Raw genomic sequence first — 25,681 nt, 5'->3', positions numbered from 1 at the left:
TGTGATGTCAGGACCTAGGTCCTGATAGTTTCCGGTCTGGAAAAACCTTATTGCATTGTGGGAAATAATGGTTGTTTTCAACTGCCAAGCAACCAGTATCTCCCCATGAGCATATGTATATCTTTAAAGAAAAATCAACTCTTTAGCCTTCTTAGGGGGTGTGGTTTAGATATATGCAGTTGATTCTGTCTATTCTTTAAATGGTGCTGCAATAGACTGCATTGATACAGTTTGACCAGTTTTAATGAAAGAGAGAGAGCAAGATTTATGACACATTTATTATTATATTTCTAATAGAAAAAAAACTCAAAAGCATATCTCATTACACAAATGTGCCTAACAAACACTCCAGTTCTTAAAGTGAACAGTTACAGAGTACAAAGATATTTAAAAAAAGAAAACGGACATCTGTAACATTTCATACTTTCATCCAGCACAGCAACTCTTTCTCATACAGACAGGCTTCACAATGATAATTTTGTACCAACATGTGGCAAAAACATTATAAACGACCATTTTTCAATGAAAAAGTAACAGGCTGCATACTAAAATTGAATGCATACTAATTGCATTATTAACTACTATGCTGTACACTTCCTGGCCTGCAGGAATCTTTGCCAGGTTATTACAAAAAAAAAGTTCCCACATTTAATAGAGCAATTTCATCTACCATATAAAAATAACAGACACAATCCTATTTGAATATATAAACAATATTTACATGATATAAATTCTAAAATTTCCAAACAATACAATACGAGTTTCCAATGATATGAAATAGCAGCAATAAATGATCCACTGTGAGTAAAGCATTCATTATTCCTCTCCATATTATTACTGAATTCAGGACAAACATAAAAAAAATACTTCTTGATCATTATGCAAAATGAAGGAAGTTGGGGTACAAAATAGTTACTGTGCAGCTGAAGTCCTAATGGCTGTCTATTTGCAGTAATAATCAAATTCACCTGTTTGTATCTGTGTAAAGGTACTCGTTAACGGTACAATCTCCCAAAGAATCGACCACTCAGTCTATCAGATCGCATACTGTAATGGTGCCATTCAATGACAAATAATCCTTCTATAGATCGATACATCAATCTAAGTCTTTGATCGATTATTTAAGTCTGATCGGATTGCTTATCATTTTCACCCTGTTGGTGGGATCAAATGGTCATTTCCAATCGTTAAGGAAATTGGATCGCTAATGGGCACCTTAAAGTGGGATTACACTCAAATTTCATCTATGGTCTAAGGCATTAAACACACAGCATAAAATTAAAGAGCTAAAACCATCTGAATGGTTTTCAAGGGTTAAAACTCAAGCTTTTTTTTTTTATTATTATTTTACTTCATTCAGTTGCTAATTGATAAGAGTGCCTTTACTGGCCAGAATTACCAGTTTGTGCTGGAAATGTTTACACTGTGTAAACAAGGCAGAAAAGTTTCTTCTGTACCCAGGGAGGAAGCAGAGAAGAAATGTCTCTCCTTTACTTGCTCGCTAATTACTTCACTAGTTTATGTGGTCATTTGTCCTGAAGCTGACAGTGATATCATTTCACTACAGTGAGGTGCAAATATGCATTCAAAAGACATCAGAGCAGTCTTATAGTGTTTAATGGACAACTGAAGCAAGAGTTATATGGAGGCTGCCATTTTTATTTCATTTTAAGCAATACCAGTTGCCTGGCTGTCCCCTGCTGATTCTCTGCCTCTAATACTTTTAGCAATAGACCCTGAACAAGCATGCAGCAGATAAGGGGCTAGATTCACAAAACGGTGGTAACCTACTTAGCACGTCTAAAGTCTTTAGACGTGCCAACCAGGGTGCTAAGTAGGTTAGCACCGGATTTCTCAATCAGATCGCGCGCAAGGTGTTGCGCGCAAAGTTTTACGCGTGCAAAGTCCTATGCGCGCGCTAAATTCAATAGGCTTTAATGGGCACTTCGCACAGAGCGCCCTGCGCTCTGTGCAGTGTGTGCGGAAAGATTTTACGCGCATAAAGTCTTGCACACGAAAAGCTGGTTTAGACATGCTAAGGGGGTTTTCACAGGCGTGCTAACAGTTAGCACTGCTTTGTGAATCAAGCCCAAGGTGTTTTTGACATTATTGTCAGATCTGGCAAGATTAGCCACATGCTTGTTTCTGGTGTTATTTAGACACTTCTGGAGCCAAATAGATCAGCAGGGCTGCCAGGCAACTGGCATTGTTTAAAAGGAAGTAAATATGGCAGCCTCCATATTCTTCTCACTTCATTAGTCCTTTAATATTCATTTTTTACTGTGTTTAATGTTTTAGAGGGGGAAAAATATTTTGAGTGCAATCCCACTCAAGTTTTCTCCCACATTGGTTTTGCTGCCTGTCTTGTGTGCAAAGGTGCAGATGCATAGCTATGTTTATCCTCTACCGGATACAGAGAACATGATCTTGTTTTCAGGACTGTAAATTTTAGAATTATGGGATGGAAGATGCAAAGATAATTTCTAAATGCTTCTGAATTCCTAACAACAGTTTATATTGAACCAGGAGATCCAGACACATATAGCATTCTGGATAAAACCATTTTTTGTGAAGTGCTAATAAAGAATATCAGTGAAAACGGCAGCTAAATCTTATCTTCACTTTTTGGGCCCCCATCCCCACCACTTAAAAGGGCCTCCTTAACACCCTACCACCTTATCATTTTACTAGCCTGGACCAATAAAGTTCCAGTGATAACATCCTGTTAAGCCTGCTATCCGTGTTGTTTTTTTGCTTATGAGGATAAGCTTCCACTGCAGTGGCCCAGACTCCTGTAATTGCTGTAGGAAGGGGGTGTGGTGTTCAAGATGGTCTCCCTCTTCCTTCACCACCACTTGTTAGAGGTGTGGCTGTTACAGCCACTGACCACTCCAATATATTGATCGGCAAGGTGTGTGGCTTTTTATCATGTGTTTAATAAGGTTAGAGTGGTAACAGTACTGGCTATGTAAGAGGGAGAGGGGAAATAAGTGATAGTACTAGGGGGGGGGGGTGGGGTTATGGTACGTGTCATGGTAGCCTATACCGGGAGCAACCTATGACTGCTAACAGAAATTGGGAGGCCAGTTGTGACTCCTGAACAGTCACTCACCTGGCAATCGCTCTTGCATGGCTTCTTCCCTAAGATGCCATTCCTGAAAACCTGACCTTCCAAGCTTCACCTCCCCCAAACTGTTGTCCAGCCAGTAAGGGAGGTGAGAATAGCCAGTATGTGTTCTCAGGAGTTGCAACTTAAGCTACTTACACGCACTGGTTTGAATTGGCCATGGTGGATAATAAAGATTGCCTCGGTCAAGAATCATGAGTCAATCCAATGTGTGTACAGTGGTCCACAAAGTCTGTTAAAGATCCAGCATGCCAAATCTTTAGCGATACCTAACGCAGAGCACTGCCCCCGATCACATTGTTCTCCTCAGTCCCCTGCATACAATAATCTGCTCCATTATGTACCGCTTGTTTCCTCCTCCACGCCCCTCCATAGCAAGAGATGCACCACTAGCCTGGAGGCTAATAATGCGTTTGTACAGCGTCAGTACTGCACTGTTGCCCAAGGGATCATGTGCGGATCCCTGCTGGGCAACAGAAATCCCTCAATGTGTATGGGGCTTTAGCAGAGAGAAAGCCACACAGGAGTAACAGCTGGATAAGAAAAAGTGTGGCCCTATCAACATGTGTATGGCCCCTAAAAATACCCCTTTTACCTCTTGCATACAGTCTTTGGCTCCATGAGGACCAGAGACTTTTTTTCTAAAATCGAGCTGTGATAACTGTGATAGGCTCCCCAGTGATCAAAGAGTCAGGAGCCAATGAAGCTAGCTCCTGACTGGTGCACGGAGCTCTGCTGTCATTATGCCAGCAGAGCAATCGGGCTGCAGCGACAACAGAGCGTCATGAATGGCAAACGCGATGGGACCGCACGGCAAAAAAGTGATTGAAAACTGTGCCCTAGCAGGAATAACAGCTGCCAAGCAGGGTGTAGATTTCAATTACTGCTGTCTGGAAAAGGTTAAAGAAAAGAAGCTGGACCAAGGGGAAAATTCCTCCATGCCCCTTGGGACTGTCTACCCCTGTATCAGGTCATTAAGATCCCCTTGTTCTCCATAAGGACAACTACTGGTCAGTCAGCACTAAATGCTCTTTAAGCTAAGTACCCATTGGCAGATTACGGCCAGATGGATTGGGGATCTCTGTTGACAAACGATCGTTCCCCAATCCATATGGCTAAATCTTCAAGCCTTGTTTACGATATCGACAATAATCATGTAAACAACACAATCGCAGAAAAACCCGCAAAAGTCAATTAGGATTGTAATCATCCTCCACAACTTAATTGGACATGTCAGTCATTCAAAAATGAATGATCGCCGTGGGTGGTGTGCATGGTTAAACATTGTTTAACACATTTTCATTCAACGATGTTAAGCAATGTTACAAATAAAAATGTTCATTGTGAAAAATCATTCACAAAAATCGATTAGTGGGTATGGGCCTTTAGTGTGCTAAGTGCATACTACCTAGAACTGCAAATTCTAAATGACAAAACATTGGTATAAAACATTGAATATACTGTATATCGTTATAGGTGTTCCACTACGCCAGTTAAGATCACTTCAATAAATACAAGGATAAGTAACAAACAAGTGAAGTCTGTTGTGGACTGTTCTGCTCTGAAGAACTCCTTCTCCCTATATTTTTGAACACAGTAAAGATTTATGCAACAATCATTTTCACAAGCACTTTGAGTCCGACAGGAAAGAAGCATTATACAAATACTGGAATTATACTGGAACTACGACAGCTGCACTTTTAATGCCAAAATGAAGTCTAATAGTCGAGATGTGGGGAAATGCTGATTAAACTGAGGTCTGGAAACATAGGAAGTCCTCCACATTTATCTTCACAAAACACCTTTATGTTCTTACCTTATTAAGCTTCATATGATAAAACTGGATAAAAAGGTTTGTCTACTTGGAAAGTTTTGTACAGCAATGGCACAGCCTATCTTCAGGTCTCCTATTCTGCAGAAGAGCACAATGGCTTCAAAAGTGCCAACATGTTAAAGAAAAGTGTCTTGGTGCACAAATCTATCCATTTATGATGTGTGTGACTGTGGAAGGGCCACCTTTTTAGTGGGAGTGGTATTTATTTTACTCCAGTTGGAACTTTCTTTTCAGCACTTTATGGCTAGCACTGTGGACCTCCTTATGGTTTTGAAGACACGTACAGAGGCCCATTATTCACAAGTATTTTCAGGACTCCCTAAAAATTATTAAGCCCCACAAAATTTTGATGAAGCCCCCTTGACCAGTGATGCCTTTCCCTACCTCATGGATGATGGATATGGGTTGACATGGCAATGTACGCTGGTATGTAATGTTAAGTGCACACAATAATGGGCACAAATATGAATTCACAAAATAGAAGAAAATTAAAAAGTAAATAAACAAATTAAGGACCTTTTTTCACTAGATGCAATTTCTGAAGCAATCACTCTTGTGAAATCGCCATAAATGGGATAAACATACTTCTTATAAATATGTATTTTGAATTTTACAACTATTTGTGATGGTGGTCCTTTTGATTCTCTCAATTTCAAGTCTTGTTTTGGTGGTCACATGACGTACAGTAGCTGTCCTGCAACTATCTGTCTTTTTTATTTGTATTTTGTTATTGAACCTCCTCTGCAAACTTTCCAGTAGTGTAAAAGGGAAGTATGGCAAGGAGGCATCAATCATGACTCACATCTTTAACAGAGAAGCACCAGTGAAGGAGATGAGAACATTTATGGACCATTATAAACACTGGAGACCTAAACTTAAAGGACCACTATCACCAAAAATGTTAAAATGTAAAATACATGTTAACATATATAAATAAGAAGTATGATTCTTCCAGAGTAAAATAAGCCGTAAATTACTTTCCTCCTATGTTGCTGTCACTTACAGTAGGTAGTAGAAATCACACAGAACCGACAGGTTTTGAATTAGTCCATCTCTTCATGGGGGATTCTCAGCAAGGCTTTTATTCTTTATAAAACATTCCCTGAAAAGAAACTGTTATTCACTAAGTGCTTTTGAAACTTAACAACACCATAAGAATCCCCCATGAGGAGATGGGCTAGTCCAAAACCTGTCTGTTCTGTAAGTTTTCTACTGCCTACTGTAAGTGACAGCAACATAGGAGAAAAGTAATTTACAGCTCATTTTACACTGGAAGAAACATACGTCTTGTCTGTATGTGTTTACATGTATTTAAAATGTTATGATTTTCGCGATAGTGGTGCTTTAAAGATAACTTTGCACAACATTTAAAAAACACCCCACTTAGGCAGGTTTGTTAATTGTGAGGGATTTTGGGGGATGCAGCAGGCATCAACTTACCTTACCTACAGGGGACTGCTCAGTGTCCCCCATCTATATGGAGGCCTCCATTTTCTATGTCCCAGTGCTGCAGAACCACAGATTCCCGCAGTGATTTCCTGACTTTCCCCGTCACCACAATGCATGCTGAGGTTGTGTGATGCCTGCTGGAAGATGTAGTTCGCATTGATGTGATTACATCTCCTCGCTGGTAGATGTAACCAAATCAATGAACTACATCTCCCGGCATGCACTGCACATCCCCGCATGCATTGTGGCAGCAGAGACTCAGGAAATCACAGCGGTGACTTCAACCTGCGGCCCAGTGACACCAAAGATGGGAGCTACCACACAGACAGGGGGACTATGGTGCAGCCCCTCTAGTGGGTAAGTAAATGCACACTGCCCTTCAAATTCACACACAATTAGCGAACGTCCCTTAAAGCGGAATATAACCCTGCATTTCAACTTTGCTCTAAAACATTATTTACAGCATATTATATGCAAAAAGCATTTTTTTTTTACTAGACCAGCATTGGAAGGGTTAAACACAGAGGTTTAAAGTTCCGTGGAAAGATATGCAGAAGTTCAGATTGTTACATTCTATTTAATTAAATGTATATATTGAGAAATGTTACACACTCTTTGGCTGTCCTCCAGCTCCTTCTCAGTCAGAGAGAGTGAGTCACATTCAACACTTAGATACATTTATGTAAACAAAATGTATCTATGTCAGCTTCGGATGCTTCTGCAGAAATCTCCAGGAACTTTAAAGCTCTGTGTAACCCTTCCAATGCTGGTCTAGTAAAAAAAAAATGCTGGTTGCATATAATATACTGTAAATAATGTTTTAGAGTAAAGTTGAAATGCAGGGTTATATTCCGCTTTAAGAGGAAGTTCACTTAGAAGGTTTTTGCACTTCAGAACACCCAGGTGCTCACTAATCTTTAAGATATATGGTAATGAATACAGAGGACAGTTATTACAGCACCAATGTCCTCATTCATCTGCAAGGAAAGAGCAGTTAACAATCCATCAACATGTAAAAATAGATGGATTGCTGTATCCAGGGAAGAATCATAATTATTGTATCTTCTATTGAATTGTTAACTACATCAAAGGGTGAACTATTCTATAAAATACAGTCCTACCACACCAGCGGAACCATATAGCTTGATTGCTGAAAAGGGGCAGATAACAGCAGTAATTAAATACAGTCATTTTCTTTTGATAAGATAATCCATATTCAATATAGCTAAAGTTTACTATGATCCACATATGAACTATATATTAAAAATGGTTATTATATACTGTACAGTAACAATACATCTTTATACAAACATCAAAACAGTTACTCCTTGATTGCTGGAGTGCTTCTCTTGGACGGTTTCAGATAACAGCAAATATTCTGAAAGCCTTGCTGCCCAGAGGGTTGTGTAAGCTGAAAAAGAAGACATATGACATTAGCATGAAGCACCAGAACTGCCAAGGACTACCGCTTGCTCAAATCACTTATAGAGGTCACCATTGCCAACTTAGCACCAATGAAGAGCTAATACACTGGTTGAAGAAAGATCCCTGGTGGACACCTATCGTCTTGGTGCCCCAGTGTAGTCATAATCCAATATAATTTGAACATTTGTACAGCTATTTTCTCCTGTTGGACTCAAAGCGCTCAAGAGTTGCAGCCACTAAGGGCACGCTCAAGGTGCCACCCTGCAGTGTTAGGGAGTCTTGCCCAAGGACTTCGTAGTTGCAACCTCTGTGTTCCCTACTGTTATGCCACTGCAGTGTTATTAATCTCATTGCTCTGACCTCCTACTGACAGATTTTGGACTAATCCATCTACACATGGGCGTTACTACAAGTTTTTTTTTTCAAATGTTTATAATTAGAGATGCTCAAGTGGATTCCGCGGAAAGAAATTTCCACATTTCTGATCGGAAATCAGAAAATGAAATTCTGCGGAAATTCGATTTACCAAAACTCAGTAATTTTAGCCCAATCACAGAATTTGAAAGTAGTGGACTAATCAGGGAATACCGATTTTTTTTTTCTGCAAAAATCGGATTACTGCGGTAATTTTAGACCAATCACAAGATTCCGCTTTTCCATTTTTTTGTTGTTGTTGTTGTCATTCTTTGCATTCTCTGATGCAAAAAGTAGCAGTAGGGTGTTGTTCTGTGTTAGCCATCATAAGCTTTTGGCTGCACAGACTTAGTCAGACTCAATCCTGACAAATTCTGACAATCCTGTCAAACAGGATTGAGTCTGATGAGGGCTGCACAGCCGAAAGCTTGTTTTGATTCTTTTAAGTTAGCCATTAAATGTTATCACCCTATTCAAGACTTCTTGCTTCTGATGCAAAAAATGACAAATAACATACAGTACTCCTTGAAAATGGGAAAAATCGGAAATCAGAAAAATGGAAAATCAAACAACCAGAAATCAGAAAAACAGAAAATTGAAAAACAGAATCGGAAGAACGGAAAATTGGAAATTGCCAGTTGCGGAAATAAGAATTTCCACAATCGAAAATGGGCACTTCCGACCATCCCTGTTTATAATTCTTGGAAAGTAACTGGAGCTGGCATGCAGGAACTTCACACAGATCTGACTACAGCAGCCTTTCATGTCTCTAACAAGAGCCCAGTCTTACTGGATGGCTGCCACACTTCTCACTGTGCTGCAGTCCTACAGTATGTTATGCGTGACCTACATTTCCATACAGCTGGCACCGTCACTGTGTCAGATTTGGGTAAGGTTGTGTCATCAAAATATTTACAATACAGATTCGATTGTCCGGCAATGCTGTCTGTTCCCGATGACCTCATTTCTTTCATTGCCCAAACCACATGGAATTATTTTTTTCTGCCTCAATACTTATTTCCAGGGTTAAGCCCAGGGCCGGATTTGTACTCTTTACTGCCTAAGGCCAATGTCACCAGCCGCCCCCCTTCAATATAGGTAGCGAGATGGCCCCTCCCCCTTCCCTCCAGTATAGGAAGCCTGATGACCCCCCTACCCCCAGTGTAGGTGGCCAGATGACCCCTCCCTTCCAGTATAGGTAGCCAGATGACTCCATCAATCCCCCCCCCCCCCTTTCAGTATACGTAGTTAGCTCGCCTTACACCGCAGCAGCTATTATTGTCACTCATTTATCCGCTTATCTCCAGTGCAGAAGCTTCCTCTTCCTTTCTGTCTCCAATGCTGCCAAGTTCATAGCTGCCGGCCACAATGCAAACGTGCACAGAGAGCAAGGTGGCTGCTGCACAGGCGGCTAGCAGCAGAGTACCCCGGTCGGGTGCTCAGTTGAGCTCCCTGCATTGCAGCATTCGCAAGCTTGCAAATGCTGCACCAGTTTAGCATTCTGCTTTGGTGCCCTTCCTCCTGTGGTGCCCTAGGCTACGTCCTAGGTGGCCTTGGCCTAAATCCAGCCCTGGTTAAGCCTGTCACAAAATTCTCATTGAGTAATTGGAAACTAAGCATATGAAGAAAAATATAAAGGCAGAAGTACTACCAGTGAAAACTTAATATAAAACATTTGAAGGCTATAAAGATACTGGTAGCTGAATTGACTGTAAAGTAAGTTGAGTTCCTGAACTTATCAACTTATCTGCCGGTGAACTTTGTTACACTAAAGAACAAACATGGAGTTTTAGGAGGCGCAACAGGTAAAGGCAGGCACACATTTTACAAAGTGGATATTTATGGGTGGGGTCTAGTGATGAACGCAAGAATTTCATAGAATTATGACTTCCACATAGGAATTTGCAAAAATAGTGAAAATGCAAAAATTCTAGGTCAAGATATGTTTTGTGTACTTTTCCCCTGAATCAGGTAAAAGGTGCGCAGAAGTCCTTATGGAAAAAATGGTGCAACCATAGGCGCCTATTATAAAAGCTGCGATTAGTGGAAAACAATGGAAATTTGGGCGCGCGGTGGCCACCGCCTAATTTTGCAGCTTTTGCCACAAATTGCAGCTTTTATAATGCGGCAAAGAAGTTTAATTTGGGTGCCTGGGGGCGCCCAATCAGCAGCAAGCAGGGTCAATTTCAGCACCCAGAGGTGCCCGATAGAATTGTGGGCACCGGGGGGGTCTGCCGAAATGCAAATTGTGCCTGCGATGCAATACTGCACTTTGCATTTCTGCAAACCCCTGGCACCTGCGATTCTATCTGGAGTCTCTGGGTGAGAAAATTGACCCTGCTTGCCACTAAATGGCCACCCCTGGTGTCCTAAATGTAACTTCTCTGCTGCATATCACGGCTTTGCATCAGATGGGAGTTAAGGTTTAAGAGAGGGGTGTAGGGTTAGGCGCCATGGGTGGGGGGGGTGTTTTAGTGCTAGGCACCACCAGGGGGGTTCTTAGGGCTAGGCACCACCAGGGGGGTTCTTAGGGCTAGGAACCACCGGGGGGAGGTTAGGGTTAGGAATCGGTAGAGGTAAGGCTCTGTGTGAGAGTAGGGTTAGGTTTAGTCATAGTAAAATATCAGTAAAAATTACTGATATTTTACTTTTGCTATGCAGCAGTAGAATATTGCCAATTATAACAATATTCTACTAGCAGCAATCCACTGCGCCCCCCGGCTTTCCAGGCACCTTTATTTCATGTAAGCCTTTTCCCCTTAAAAGGAAGAAAACATTAAAGGAATTGTTAATGGTAAACGTTAGGCAAAAAAGGTTATTGGGGAAGGTTAATTAATAATATTATTATGTAGAGAATGTGGTCTAAATAGTTTATAAATGAATATGGTAAAAATAAGCAAATGTATTCATCAAGGGTATATACAGTTAAGTTCCTCTTTATTTAACTTAGAATACTTGAAGGAAAAAATGTCTAGATGAAATCTATGAGCTCTAGTGAGTGATTGGCTTTTTTTTACACATTGCGTGCCTATAGCAAAACAGTCTTTAGATGCTTAGTGGAAAGGATCGTATCAAATATTACATTATACACAGTGGGAAAGGGAACCGCAGAGCTGCTCTGACCTATAAGCAGCTTGCTAGGCTATGATTTATGGGATTACAGGAGACAAGCAGTTGTGGTACCACAGCTACTCCTGAATTCATTTAATACCAACAGTTACACAATTTAAGAAGTAACAATGGCCAGTCTATTCAGCTCAGCAGCACAAGCCTGCATTTGTATGAGCTGCTGTCTGTAATATTATGTCCGTAAAATGCAGATTACAGACATTTATCAAATTTGATAAGTAGTAAATAAAGCATATTGGTGTACTACTTTAAAAGTATAAATTGTATTGGAAGGACTAAAGCCAGAAAAAATAATACAATTAAATAAACAGGAGTATGTTTACGTATGTATGTAAACGTACATTAGTTCATGAATAGGATGCGCTATACATTTATTTTTTCTTATATGACTGTCACTTTCAGTAGGTTGTAAATACACAACATGGGGAACTCTCATTGTTTTCTTTATTTTCAAAACCCTTACTGGATGGCCAGTCCTCAGCCAAGCTGCCAAAATGGTAGTGGGCAGGATGGAGGCGCCCAACGTGCGTTCTATTTTAGTATTTTTAAATACAAATAAAAAATTATATATTAAAAAGAGAGGTAACTGCTTACTTCTCCAGAAGATATAGACACCAGTTAACTGGAAAAAAGTTTTTATTAAAAAAAGTAATCTGACAATGCGTCCTCACGGGTCATGGCCTGCTTCCCCAGGTCAACACAAAATGCCCTGATAGCATAGGGGATAGAGTGCAGGTGCCTCTAATGTTACATTAGCCACTTAACGACCGCCTAACGCCGATAGGCGGAGGCTGGTCGTAAGTAGAGATGTCGCGAACCTCCGATTTTCGGTTTGCGAACCCGGTTCGCGAACCTTCGCGGAAAGTTCGGTTCGCGAAAAAGTTTGCGAACCGCAATTTACTTCAATGGGGAGGCGAACTTCAAAATTTAGAAAAGTTTCTACTGGCTGAAATATTGATAGAAAACATGTTTCAAGAGTTCTGCCTCCACCCTCCTCCCCTTCTACCTCCTACCGGAGGGAGGAGGGTCTCATCTGCCAGGGAATTCCAGTATTTCAAATACCAGCTTACATACCGTGGCTGAGATTTGAACCCAGGTCTCAGTGTATGGTAGGTAACTAACATATCCATTTTACTACCAACACTACTAGCTGAAAGTAGCTGAAAGTAGCTGAAACTAGCCTAGCATGTACCATTTATGCCCAATCCAAGAGAAAAATTAGACAAGACAAATAACATTTACATCACGCTTTTCTCCTGGCAGACTCAAAGTACCAGAGCTGCAGCCACTAGGGCACGCTCTATAGGCAGTAGCAGTGTTAGGAAGACTTGCCTAAGGTCTCCTACTGAATAGGTGCTGGCTTACTGAACAGACAGAGATGAGATTTGAACTCTGGCCTCCTGTGTCAGAAGCAGAGCCCTTAACCATTACATCATCCAGCCACTGCTTACAGATATGTAGCCAGGCATGACCTTGCCTTTTGTGTTCAACAGTTGTCCAAAGAGAACCCCAGATAGCCAGGTAGATTCATCTCTCTCTCTCTCTCTCTCTCTCACCAACACTACATGCTGAAGCCAGCCTAGCATGTACCATTTATGCTCAATCCATTTATGCTCAAAAATACAATTCCGCGGAAAGCGGTGACCATCACTACTAGAGAGAGAGAGAGAGAGAGAGAGAGAGAGAGAGAGAGAGAGAGAGAGAGAGAGATGAATCTACCTGGCTATCTGGGGTTCTCTTTGGACAACTGTTGAACACAAAAGGCAAGGCCATGCCTGGCTACAAATCCTTAAGCAGTGCATGAATGGTGTAATGGTTAAGGGCTCTGCATCTGACACAGGAGTCCAGAGTTCAAATCTCAGCTCTGTCTGTTCAGTATGCTAGCACCTATTCAGTAGGAGACCTTAGGCAAGTCTTCCTAACACTGCTATCTTGTCTAATTTTTCTCTTGACAACTGTTGAACACAAAAGGCAAGGCCATGTCTGGCTACATATCCTTAAGCAGGAGACCAGAGTTCAAATCTCAGCTCTGTCTGTTCAGTAAGTCAGCACCTATTCAGTAGGAGACCTTAGGCAAGTCTTCCTAACACTGCTACTGCCTATAGAGTGTGCCCTAGTGGCTGCAGCTCTGGTGCTTTGAGTCCGCCAGGAGAAAAGTGTGATATAAATGTTATTTGTCTTGTCTAATTTTTCTCTTGGTTCGAGCATAAATGGTACATGCTAGGCTAGTTTCAGCTAGTTTCAGCTAGTTGTGTTGGTGGTATAATTGATATGTTAGTTACCTACCATACACTGAGACTTGGGTTGAAATCCCAGCCATGGTATGTAAGCTGGTTTTTGAAATACTGGAATTCCCTGGCAGATGAGACCCTCCTCCCTCCGGAAGGGTAGAAGGGGAGGAGGGAGGAGAAGCCCACAAGAGGCTAATTAAAATCTCCGTAGCAGAGTGTGTAGCAGCTGTCCCTTAACTAATTAGTATAGGCAGACGAGTGAGTCAAATGGCTCAAGGACCTTGCCTTGTATAAGGGGGGGTGGGGCTTCACCAGTGAGTGCAGTCTGATTGGCAACAATGTGCCTGCTGACTGTGATGTAGAGGGTCAAAGTTTTGCTCAATAGAGCATTATGGGGCGAATCGAACTTCCGGGAAAGTTCGCCTTTGGCAGGCAAACGCGAACCACCGAAGTTCGCCTGGAACCATTCGCCGGCGAACCGTTCGGGACATCTCTAGTCGTAAGTGGATTTCCATGGAAATGGCCGCTCGCTCAAGCGGCCATTCCATGTCAGTTCACGGAGGGTGTCTCCGTGAACAGCCTGCGAGCCTCCGATCGCGGCTCGCAGGCTAAATTTAAACACGCGGGGAAGAAATCCCCTGTGTTTACAGCGTACGGCGCTGCTGTCGCAGCAGCACCGTAAAGGAGATCGGCGATCCCCGGCCCCTGATTGGCCGGGGATCGCCGGCATCTGATATGCTGAAGCCTACCAGAGGCGGTACAGGACGGATCGCTGTCCTGTACCACCCATGGGAAGGAGGGGAGGGAGGGAAGGAGAGGGAGGGCGGAATAGCGCTGCGGAAAGGGGCTTTGAGGAGCCCCCCCCCCGCTAAACACATATATATTTAATTCATTTTATTCTCATTGTGTAACACAACAAAATTACTTTTCATAACAACCCCACGGTACATATAGGGAACATAGTGATAGTCACGAGGAAGAAAAGAAATTATACAAGTATGCCAGGCCAATGCAGTGGTGGGGATGGCGGCTACCTGATCTGCCTAGGTCAGGTAGCCTAGTTTTTTGGGGGGTTTTTATAACCCCACCCTGTGCTCACTTTAAAGGATAATTTTAGACCTACACACAGCAGTAGTTCACTGATATATTTTTTCTAAAACAAACATTTCTAAGGTCTTTTTTTTTCTTACTGAGTGAGGCCCCTTCCATGCCAAATCTATTGCCTGTCAATGGATACTATCATGGGGCTTTACACACATGGTGTGCAGAGGATTCCAACGCAGAAACGCACACCATCCTGGGGGTTAACTGGGCAAAGCATGAGTTTACAGGGGCAGTGAGACCTACTTTCATTGTACTGTAACCCTCACAGTAAAGTTGTACTGCAACATAACACCCTCTTTTGACTTTTTGGTTACGTTGCGTTGTGAATTGTTGCAACAGGCTTGATGTGTAAGGGCCCTAAACGGGAACAAAAAGTTTGAGCAACACTCCAAAACCTGTCCCTCACCAGGTCAGAGCTACACCACTGTCACTAAAGAGGCTATAACTGAGGTCTGTCATTGAAAAGACTGTCACTGAAGGGTCATTTGCTGAGGAGTCATTCAATCACTGAGGGGTCTGCCACAATGCCTGTCACTGAGAAGCATTCACTGAAGGGTCTTTCATTTAAGGGTCTCACTGTAGATGTTTTGCATTTCCTTGTGGCATGTCAAAACTTCAAAAAAGTTGTGAAGCAGTCAGTGATGTAAAGAGAGGAGTGCAGGCATGGCTGTGTCTGAGTCACCTCCTAATCATGGGAGCCATGCCTGCCCCTGTGGTGCACTGAAACTGCGCCACCACTGCTGCCTCCTGGTCACCTGTTAACTCCATCATCCCACCCCTCCTCCAGCTCTCTGTCAACCTCCCCTCCCCCCCCCCCCCCCCCGGCTCTCTATCACTGTCAGAACTCAGATCAGTGGCAACCGGAGAGAAACAGAGGGCGGACACACTTCCTGCTGATTCCGATCATTTCACATATGGAAGTGTTGTCATTAGTCACTTCCTGAGCAATTTCAGTGTGTGTCATAGGCCATAGTGGCCATATTACCCATATACACAGCTGAAACCAGTACACTACAGCAATGGCTCTGATTCTCGTATGCGATGATGAAATGCTTCTTTCAGTAAGGCCCAAAAGAACAACAGAACATGTTAAGTTACATTTTAAGCACAAATATTTACCTCTCTGAACTGATCCCATTCTGAGTTGATCCGAAGTAGTGTCTCTTCTTATCTATCGGCATAATATCCACATAACCTCCTTGGTGATTGCGGACTACCCCAGCGTGCAGTGCTGCTTTGCAAATGCTGGATATCTATAACAAAATGTTAAAAAGATTTATACGGTGTGAAAAACAATCATTTCTATTAACTGTCCTTAGCGGACAAAGCGTAGCATATAAATATTAGTTACAAGAGCTCATTAATGCAGGATCACCAATCAGTTTCTCGAATCAGGTCATCTGGGCGCTAGTATTGGCAAGCATCTAATAATCGCCCATGTAAAGTGTCATATTTGGGCACCAGGTGGTGAGTTGGGTGCCCGATACGAATAGTAGCTGATCAGCTACTACGTAGGGAAGAATTGTTTCAGTCAATCGTCTGTAGTGTAGACACAGCCTCGGCAGAAGCACCAATTGGCGAGAAACCACCGTTGGGTTATCTGTGCCCTCACCCACTGTGTAAAACTATTCTCCGGACTCTTGGTATGTGTAATCAGCAACAGCATTGACACTGACACAATTCATGCATTGAACGTTTGCACTAAAATAAACAAACTGCATTATCAAACCACAGCAGTGCCAGGTGTTCTTTATGATAGAAGTTCCATTATTACACCCGCTGCTCCATTATTACACTGAGAGCAGGCTGCCAGACCTACTGTGGACACCGAATAGCAGACACAGGCCTGCAGCATTGTAGTGCTAACTTTAAGAATCTATTTTTCCAGTTAAGTAATAATAATTATAATAGAAATAATAATAAAAATGTTTGACATATAGGAGGAACCTGTAAGGCAAACGTGCTAGCCACTGTGCTGTCCAATAGAACTGTGAAAATCAGAATAGCAAGTCAATATCTCCTATTTGTTTTGATTTCAGACTACATGGCTGGATAGTGTAATGGTTAAGGGCACTGCCTCTGACACAGGTGACCAGGGTTCAAATTTCGTCTTTTCCTGTTCATTAAGCCAGCACCTATTCGGTAAGGAAAGCTTGGGCAAGACTCCCTAACACCGCTACTGTCTACTGAGCGCACCCTAGTGGCTGGAGCTTTGAATCCGCCAGGAGAAAAGTTGAATATAAAATGTTATATGACTATTATTTAAATCCTGAAAAACGACCTTACTTGCACAGCTAATGAAATGCAGCACACAATATTGTGCAATACGGCATCCTTGCTTTCAGTAGTAAAGTTAAATTGGTGTGCACGGGACACAAATATCACCTTACATACCACAAAAATATACACAACGAGCTCACTAATCTTATTAGCCAGCTAAAAAAAACTGTAGCTAAGTTTAGAGCTAAACGCCAGGCGCCCTGTTGGTGCAAATATGTGTATATATGTATTCTAAAAGTAACATGGAATACTTTCCCTTACAAAAGAATTGCAGGTCTTGACTAATGTCCGAGTTCCCACGTCATCTGAAGGTCAGAGTTCACCAACTTTCCAACTCTAGGTCAAGAAAGAATAACTATCTGCTAGGTGTTCTTCACTTGCTCAGAGACTTCTGGTACACTGGGTCTGTATCATATAACTTTACAGTGTACTTTTACTATGATGGGTTGTTATTAGAACACAACAGGTGCCTTTTGCTTGCCGCAAATGTTTCAGTTGTTTTCGCTCAATGGCACTCTCAATTTGGTACGCCACTACCTGGTAGACTGTAAGCTTGCATGGACAGAGTCCTGGCCCCGGTATTTCTCATTACCGCAGTACTCAGTCTGTCAAATGAACATGCAGCTATATTGCTGGATGTTAGATTGTACTGAGAGTGAACTAATTATACAGCCATGGGGTTGATTCACTGAGGGTAATATTACCGGTATTTACCCCAGCAGAGTACAGAGTGTTGCCCATTTAGTGTGATCTGTGGTGCATGAATAACATGAACAATGACATGGTGGTGCTACCAAAGCTGTGCTTGTGTTATCCATGAACTGCAGGTTGCACTCATTGAGCAACACATGGTGCTCTGCAGAGGTAAGTACTTGTATTGAAGTGGGCTGTCTGAAGTCTGAACTTGGCAATATTAATGGCTGCTGGTGTATCTGTTATTCATCCCCTCCACTACATATCTCAGCTGGCCTGGCTCGCCTCTAACCACTAAAGGATAGGCATCTTCAGGACATTGCCAGCCCAGTTCTGCCATTGTGCGTTCTGGCCAGCCAAAGTCTGAAAACGAAAGTTACCCACAAGCTTCTTCACACAATGGCCACATCAGGTGGCCATTTCTCACATTGGCCCAGCCAGATCCTGAAATGGCCAACTTTGGGATCTGGCCACAACATAAACAAAACTTTATGACACGTTTAGAATGATCAATAGTAAACGTTTTCAGTCAAATGCAATCATGTTATTAATCCTCCTAACATTTGTATAGTGCTTTTCTCCTGTTGGACTCAAAGTGCTCAAGAGCTGCAGCCATTAGGTGCGCACTCAAGGGGCCACCCTGAAGTGTTAGCAAGCCTTGCCAAAGGACTTCTTACTGAATAGGTTTTGACCGTAACCAGGATTCGAACACTGGATGGGTTGAATGGGAGAGCTGGAAATTCTACATCTTAATGAACTGAATATGTCATACTCATGCATGTTCATACAGGTGTCTACACTCTACACAGCCCATAGATAAAGTTTATCTGTTTGTATTGACCTAAGGAAGCAGGCAAGGACCCGTGAAACACGTTGTCAACGGCATAACCATTTTTTTGAAAAATAAAGCTGCCTTTTTCCATATCACTTGTGTGAATCATGATAGGAGGTAAGATACCTCCTTATATAATAATTTTCTGCCTACCCACCCTCCAAACATACATTTATTGGGCACCTTCCCAACATCCCAAATCCCCAATATCATTTATAAAAAATTTCAAACAATCGATTTAGACTACTTTGCGATCGTTTAAAAACACAAGAGTTTAAGAGCACCGCATTCAAATCTGTGCATGTGTGGCCAGCATTAGACAGTAATCTCTTATAAGGCTGGCAAAGATATTATAAGACCACTGCACTTAGCTGGGAAAACAGAGTCGTACGTACTGTGCCAGGAAGATATTCCGTGGTTAGGCAATTTTGCGAATGAAAATATTTTAATGTGCCTTCTTAAAGTATTTTCTAGTGCCTGACAGCAAAGCAATGTTCTGGACAAAACATTATTTCTACAAACTTAAAAAGGTCTACATTACAGGAACATGCGTAGTTCTTATGGAAACTTTTTTTTTCAAACAGTTCAGATATGCGTCCATAAATCCTGCTACCATTTCCATGGAGTCCCTTGTGGTTTGATAGCGTGCTGTTACGCATGTTAATATAAGCAGGTCGTGTCTCCTGCTGAGTGGGAAGTTTGCATTATGTTTAACACTGACGCTGAACTGCAATCCCAGTTGAAGCATACAATCCGTATTCCCTGCATAAGATGTAAATAACAGATACATACTACTCTTGTTTTTCTGTTGCTGCATATTTCTCAGCATTCCTGATCTTAAAAACACAACATATCCAGGAAGGAAGTTGTTGAAGCTGACCTATAGACATCCACATAGCATTACGCTAAATAAATATGCCTCCCAGAGTGAACATTAATATTATAATGTTATAGACACAGCACACACTGATTGAGCAATCTTTGGGCAATTCTGCAAAATCTATGTAAAGTATATATACTACTTATATACTAATATAAGCTGATTCGAGTATAAAATAAGGTACTCATTTTTCCTTGGTGTCTAGTGATCCACCTCAGTCCTCCATACATCGTTCCTTATTTGTAAAACAATGGCACCAGTAGAGTATAAAATAAATGCAAAAACAGTAAAATGCGGGTGGGGGGTCATGGTGGTGGACTTACCTCCCCACAGAAGACTCAACAGATTAGAGTCAATGCAAAGAGGCAATGGAAGTTTATTTAATTACTCCATTATGATACTTCATTAAATCAACATTTTATTTGCATTGACTCTAATCTGGTAAGTCTTCTGTGGGTAGGAAAGTCCACCACTCCCCCCCTCAATCCCCCCATTGTACTGTTTTTTAAATTATTTTATAGTCTACTGATTCCTCTGTTTTAAAAATATTGTTGATCTACCCTGGTGGAGGGGTTTGCCTATTCACATCTACACAGAGCGACATCTTATAACTGAGTGGGAACAGGATAAGTTCCCCACCTGCCTACACTGTGGTTACCTTGGAGGTAACCCACCCTTGTGAGCAGTCATCTCAGAGCACAATTTTTATCCATCCTTAAAGGGACACTTAAGCCAGAAAAAAAATGAGTTTTACTCACCTGGGGCTTCTACCAGCCCCCTGCAGCAGTCCTGAGCCCTCGCAGCTACTCACTAATCCCCTGGTCCCCCACTGCCAGCTAGTTTTGCTTTTGCCGACAGGCCCGACAGGACTCCACGCGTAGCTTCCTCCGCATTCCCGACTGCAATTAGTGCTATTGCGGGCCGCAGCACGTACAAAAATATGCATTATCTATGCGTTGGTAATGCGGCAACGCGTTAGTGAGTGGCTGCGAGGGCTCAAGACTGCTGCAGGGGGCTGGTAGAAGCCCCAGGTGAGTAAAACTCATTTTTTTTTCTAGGGGTCCCTCCTCCCTTCCCTATACAGCATACCTGGTGTCTAGTGGCACCCCATACATCCATCATACAGCATTAACTTGTGTCTGTTGTTCCCCTTACTCTTTTCTCACTCAGTTACAATCCAGCAGAATTCCATTCGGAATCAAATGTACGGCTAAATAAAGGGCAATACTATGCGACCATCTAACCAACACTACTCCTCACACCTGCTGGAGGTTTCCCAACATACCCAATAAAACCTTGGATCAATAATCTGCCTCAAATAATTCAAAACAAATTACTAGGGCATCGAGAAAAATAAAGAGAGAACACCAAGAGCCCAATATAGTGCAGTATGTACTGGATTGATGTGGGTAATGAGAGGCAAGCATGTCAAGTTATACTCGCAAAGATAGGTTACCACTAAAGCAACCATTATAGATGCAGGTGGGGAAATTAGACCTGTCCCCTCTCAGGATTAAGAGGTCGCTCTCTGTAGATCTGGAAACAAGGGGTTAGTACCCTTCCACCATGGGTGGAGTCGAACAATGTGGAAATGAATATAGGCGCCAATAAACGGGGGAGGCAGTGGTGGACTTACCTCCTCCAAGCACACACAAAAACAGGTTGATATTATATCAACAAGTGCATTTATTTATATATAAATTCCAAAGGGTCAAAGCAACGCATTTCGCAGTTTGTGGCGGCTGTGGCCCCGCTAGGCTGAGTCACAGACACTTGTTGCTGTATGCTCCATACCCTATTGCCTGATGAAGCGGGGCCACACCTGCAAAATGCGGTGCTTTGACGCTTGGAGTGTATACTGCATATAAATACATTTGCTTGTTGATATAATACCAACCTGTTTTTGTGTCTTTTTGGAGGAGGTAAGTCCACCACTGCCTCCCCGTTTTTTTTAAGTTTTAGCTACTTTTATCCTTTTGGGTCCTCTGTTCATTTCAACAATTACTATGACATGTTTGTGGTAATTATTCCTCAACTTCTTCAAACAAGGTGATAGAATCAGCAGAGAAAACTATTTTTTTTTTTTTTTTTGCATACTTAAGTCTCAAATTGCCTTTCTAATTAAGTACCTGCATTTTGGCAGGTTTAGCTGTCAGAATATCCATCTCTTTCTTCCCAGAGCGGAAGTGGGGATATCTCTCCAAGAGAACAGGATGCCTGGTGGGCCAAAGGAAATGTGGGTGCAAGGGCGCCACAGAAGTTGGGATGCCTTACAGCTGGCCATGTTAACATTAATAATTTAGCAGCACCCCATAAAATAGAGGGGGAGCTGGGGTTGCTCAGTGGCTACAAATAGTGGGTCCCCAAATTCATCTTAATTACAAGTATTAACATGGGTGCCTACGAGGAACCCACACTTCTGCAAAGCCTGATATTTATCATGTACAATGGCAAAGGTGGCATGGTTATCAGTGGGAGGATTAGGGTTAGGCATTGGTAGGGAGAGTAGATTAGGCATTGGTTGGGGGTCAGTTAGGGTTAAGCATCGGTGGGGGGGATCGTTTAGGGAATTCAAATTATTTTGAAAAGGGGTAATAATAATGTATGTTAGGTGCTTATTGACAATGGCACTGACCTACCAATGCCTACGGTAACAGCAAATAATTTTCCTAACACACAAATCTAAACTAAATCAGTGAAGGAATTAAATTCAGCTGCTCTATGCATCTAACTGCCTTATAAATAGCCATGTTCGGCACCTGCATGCCATGAGAGGCTCAATGTCTTTTTTCTCCCTAGGTCAGTAAGAATTTGCTTTTCTTCAGAATATTTTGTTCACTAACTAGTGCCTAATGCATACAGCCTGTATCAGCTGAACATGTTAATACTTACATCAGAATATATCCGTGTTCCAAACACTCGAGCATAATGTGGACTTGCTTGGGCACAGTTACGAGGACAGTACACCCTAGAGCAAACAGAGTGAGAAGTCAAGGAATGCATGGAATGTCTGTGTTTGTGACATACAGTCAATGACATTAGATTAAGTCACACATCCAGAAAATGTAAAGCAAGTGCCCCATGACCTTTAGATATAAAACTGAGGACATTTATCAACGATACGAATACAGCTGCACGCTTTCCCTGGCTGTTGCTGCAGGCTGCATATGTAAAGCATGAATAGGAAATCTCTTCCTACGTCAATTACTGACATGACGGTCGTGAGGTTAATATTTATGTTAATAAATAACCTTGTTCAGGTCATGCAATCACTCCTGCACTGTCCATCATAATACATTTCCGACTGAATTGCAGAACATAAAAACAGTATAAATAACAGGGCTGCTGAGCTGGTTTTGCTTAAATTGGCATAAAAAAACACCACAAAATTAATTAATTAATTAATTTATTGTATTTATAAAGCACCAACATATTACGCAGCGCTGGACATGAGTTTAGGTTACAGACAATATTTAGGGGTGACATACAGCAATATGACAGTACAGGAATGCATGCAAACCATATACAGTATGAGTTCAAGGTAATGCTTAGTCACTGGATGGGAGCATGGAGATTAGGCAAGTTGAGTTCACTCAAATGCATAGCATGGGTGCACAGTAATGGAGGGGCATGATCAGGTAGGACACAAAAGGAGGATGACCCTGCCCAAAGGCTTATGGCTTATGGCCCATACTCACGGGCTACAAAAGTGGCCTGTCGCTAGCACATGTGAGCGACGTTCCTCCCCCTCGCCGGAAGCGCCATCTATTTTCAATTATGTTGCTGTCGCTAGTCCGCATACTCAATTGCGGCGGAGTTGTGGCGGCAACTGTCACCAGGCGATTGACTGCGCCAATCGCCTGGCGACATCAGCGACGAGCGACGGTTCGGGGTGCGCGCCCGTGCAACGCCTCATACTCACGGGCGACCTGTCGCCGCAACATGCGCGTGCCGCGTGTTGCGGCGACAATTGTAGCCCATGAGTATGGGCCATTACAATCTAGAGGGAGAGGTAGGGACACGGATGGTAGGAGTCCAGAGTTCAGCTGTGAGGGGTGGTAGGCCAGAGTGAAAAGGTGAGTTTTGAGGGCCTTGAATATGTTGAAGGAGGGGGCTGCCCTAATGGGTGGAGGTAGGGAGTTCCATAGTGTTGGAGCAGCTCTTGAGAAGTCCTAGAGGCGTGCATGGGACTGGGTGATGCGGGCGGCTGTCAGGTGAAGTTCATTGGAGGAGCGGAGTGAGCAGCTAGGTGTGTACCTCTGAGTAAGATTGGAAATGTAGGTTGGACAGGTTTTGTGGACAGATTTGTAGGTCAGACATAAAATGCGGTACATTTTTTACACTGTAATTAACTGAACGTATGGCTTAAACAGTCTTACAAGTTTAAAGAGGCACTGTAGTGATATACAGTACATATAGTAGAATGTAGTAAATTATTCAGGATACTGACTTAAGTTTTCCAGGTTTCAGCGTCAGAAGCACTTCCCATATCTATATATTGCTGCATATTGGTATGTACCCCCGCTTGGCCTAGGCTTTTTAGCTATGCAGAATTTTCCTCTCAGAGTATTTTGGGAGACCAGGCATTGTTTTCACTGGCTTTAGAACTGGCCTACACAGAGACCTGACCTCAATCCAGGGCGTAACTACAGGGGAGCAGCTCCTGCAACCACAGGTGGGCCAGAGCTTTGAAGGGCCCCCAACTATTAGCCGTCCCTTCCTCCAATAAAAAGGGCCCATCCTTCAGATCAGGTGTTTTTGTGGCTACACTTGTTATGGGTGTGAAGATTATGAAGGCCCCACCGGTTTTATGACCCTTGTAAGATGAGCCCCCAAACTGCGAGGGTCTCCAAGGGGAGGCAAGGGAAAGGGTGTGAGCATTGGGGAGGGGAATCAATAGTTTGCTGGGGGTGCTGTTGGTGCTTTATAAATCAATAATAATAAAAGTCTTATCAATCCTGAATAAGAGAAAGGTTGGCTCATAATTTTTAGCTACAATTAGATATAAAAACACTATCACATTTATTTTGAGTATTTTCTTGCTTGCTGGTGGTCTAAAAGGCATTTTACTAACAATTTTGAAAATATCACCTAGGGGAAAACGTGAGAGAGAAAGAAAATTGCTCATGGGCCTTTGTGTTTTCTATCTGTGAAGGTAAGATATAATACATTGCAGGTACGCAGTTAAGTGCTACTGCTCTATACAGCCACATGTCCGTTTAGGCCCGGTGCACACCAAAAACCGCTAGCGGATCCGCAAAATGCTAGCAGATTTTGAAACGCTTTTTCTTCTTTTTCTGTAGCGTTTCAGCTAGCGTTTTGCGGTTTTGTGAAGCGTTTTTGGTGTAGTAGATTTCATGTATTGTTACAGTAAAGCTGTTACTGAACAGCTACTGTAACAAAAAACGCCTGGCAAACCGCTCTGAAGTGCCGTTTTTCAGAGCGGTTTGCGGTTTTCCTATACTTAACATTGAGGCAGAAACGCATCCGCAATCCAAAATCTGCAGCAGCCCGGGAGTATGCGTTTCTGCAAAACGCCTCCCGCTCTGGTGTGCACCAGCCCATTGAAATACATTACCCTAGCGGATCCGCACCCGCAAGCAGATCGCAAACTGCAGCAGAACCGCTCTGGTGTGCACCAGCCCTTAGGCCCGGTGCACACCAAAAACCGCTAGCGGATCCGCAAAATGCTAGCAGATTTTGAAACGCTTTTTCTTCTTTTTCTGTAGCGTTTCAGCTAGCGTTTTGCGGTTTTGTGAAGCGTTTTTGGTGTAGTAGATTTCATGTATTGTTACAGTAAAGCTGTTACTGAACAGCTACTGTAACAAAAAACGCCTGGCAAACCGCTCTGAAGTGCCGTTTTTCAGAGCGGTTTGCGGTTTTCCTATACTTAACATTGAGGCAGAAACGCATCCGCAATCCAAAATCTGCAGCAGCCCGGGAGTATGCGTTTCTGCAAAACGCCTCCCGCTCTGGTGTGCACCAGCCCATTGAAATACATTACCCTAGCGGATCTGCACCAGCAAGCAGATCGCAAACTGCAGCAGAACCGCTCTGGTGTGCACTAGGCCTTAGTGAGGGAAAGCTCAGAACATGAACTGCTGATGTAATATATAGCTCTTATGCTGTAAAGCCGCAGCGCTGGAGTGAACGAGGATCACATTACTTAATTTGAAACTTCATTCACTTGTGACCTGGAAGGCAGCGTACATGAAACAGCCACAAGCATAATCATCTGCGCGTAGGAGGGGATTTCAGCGGACCTATAATCATAACAAATAAC

General features: G+C 42.6%; 1 protein-coding gene across 2 annotated transcripts in view; it reads right to left on the bottom strand.

The window, feature by feature from the left end:
• Positions 1-7,320: 7,320 nt before the first annotated feature.
• The window catches only part of CRISPLD1 (cysteine rich secretory protein LCCL domain containing 1), a 103,653-nt gene continuing 85,292 nt past the window's right edge, over positions 7,321-25,681 (bottom strand). For both annotated transcript variants that reach the window (XM_068234830.1, XM_068234831.1), the window contains 3 exons: positions 22,291-22,366; positions 15,833-15,966; positions 7,321-7,821 (listed from right to left, as the gene is read on the bottom strand). In XM_068234830.1, coding sequence (XP_068090931.1) covers positions 7,770-7,821; positions 15,833-15,966; positions 22,291-22,366 — 262 coding nt within the window. In that variant the 3' untranslated portion in view covers positions 7,321-7,769. The remainder of the gene's footprint in view (positions 7,822-15,832; positions 15,967-22,290; positions 22,367-25,681) is intronic.

This window comes from Hyperolius riggenbachi, chromosome 5, assembly GCF_040937935.1.
Source record: "Hyperolius riggenbachi isolate aHypRig1 chromosome 5, aHypRig1.pri, whole genome shotgun sequence".
Taxonomy (NCBI): Eukaryota; Metazoa; Chordata; class Amphibia; order Anura; family Hyperoliidae; genus Hyperolius; species Hyperolius riggenbachi.
The sequence above is the reverse complement of the archived record's forward strand: the minus strand, read 5'-3'. Positions and strand labels throughout refer to the sequence as shown.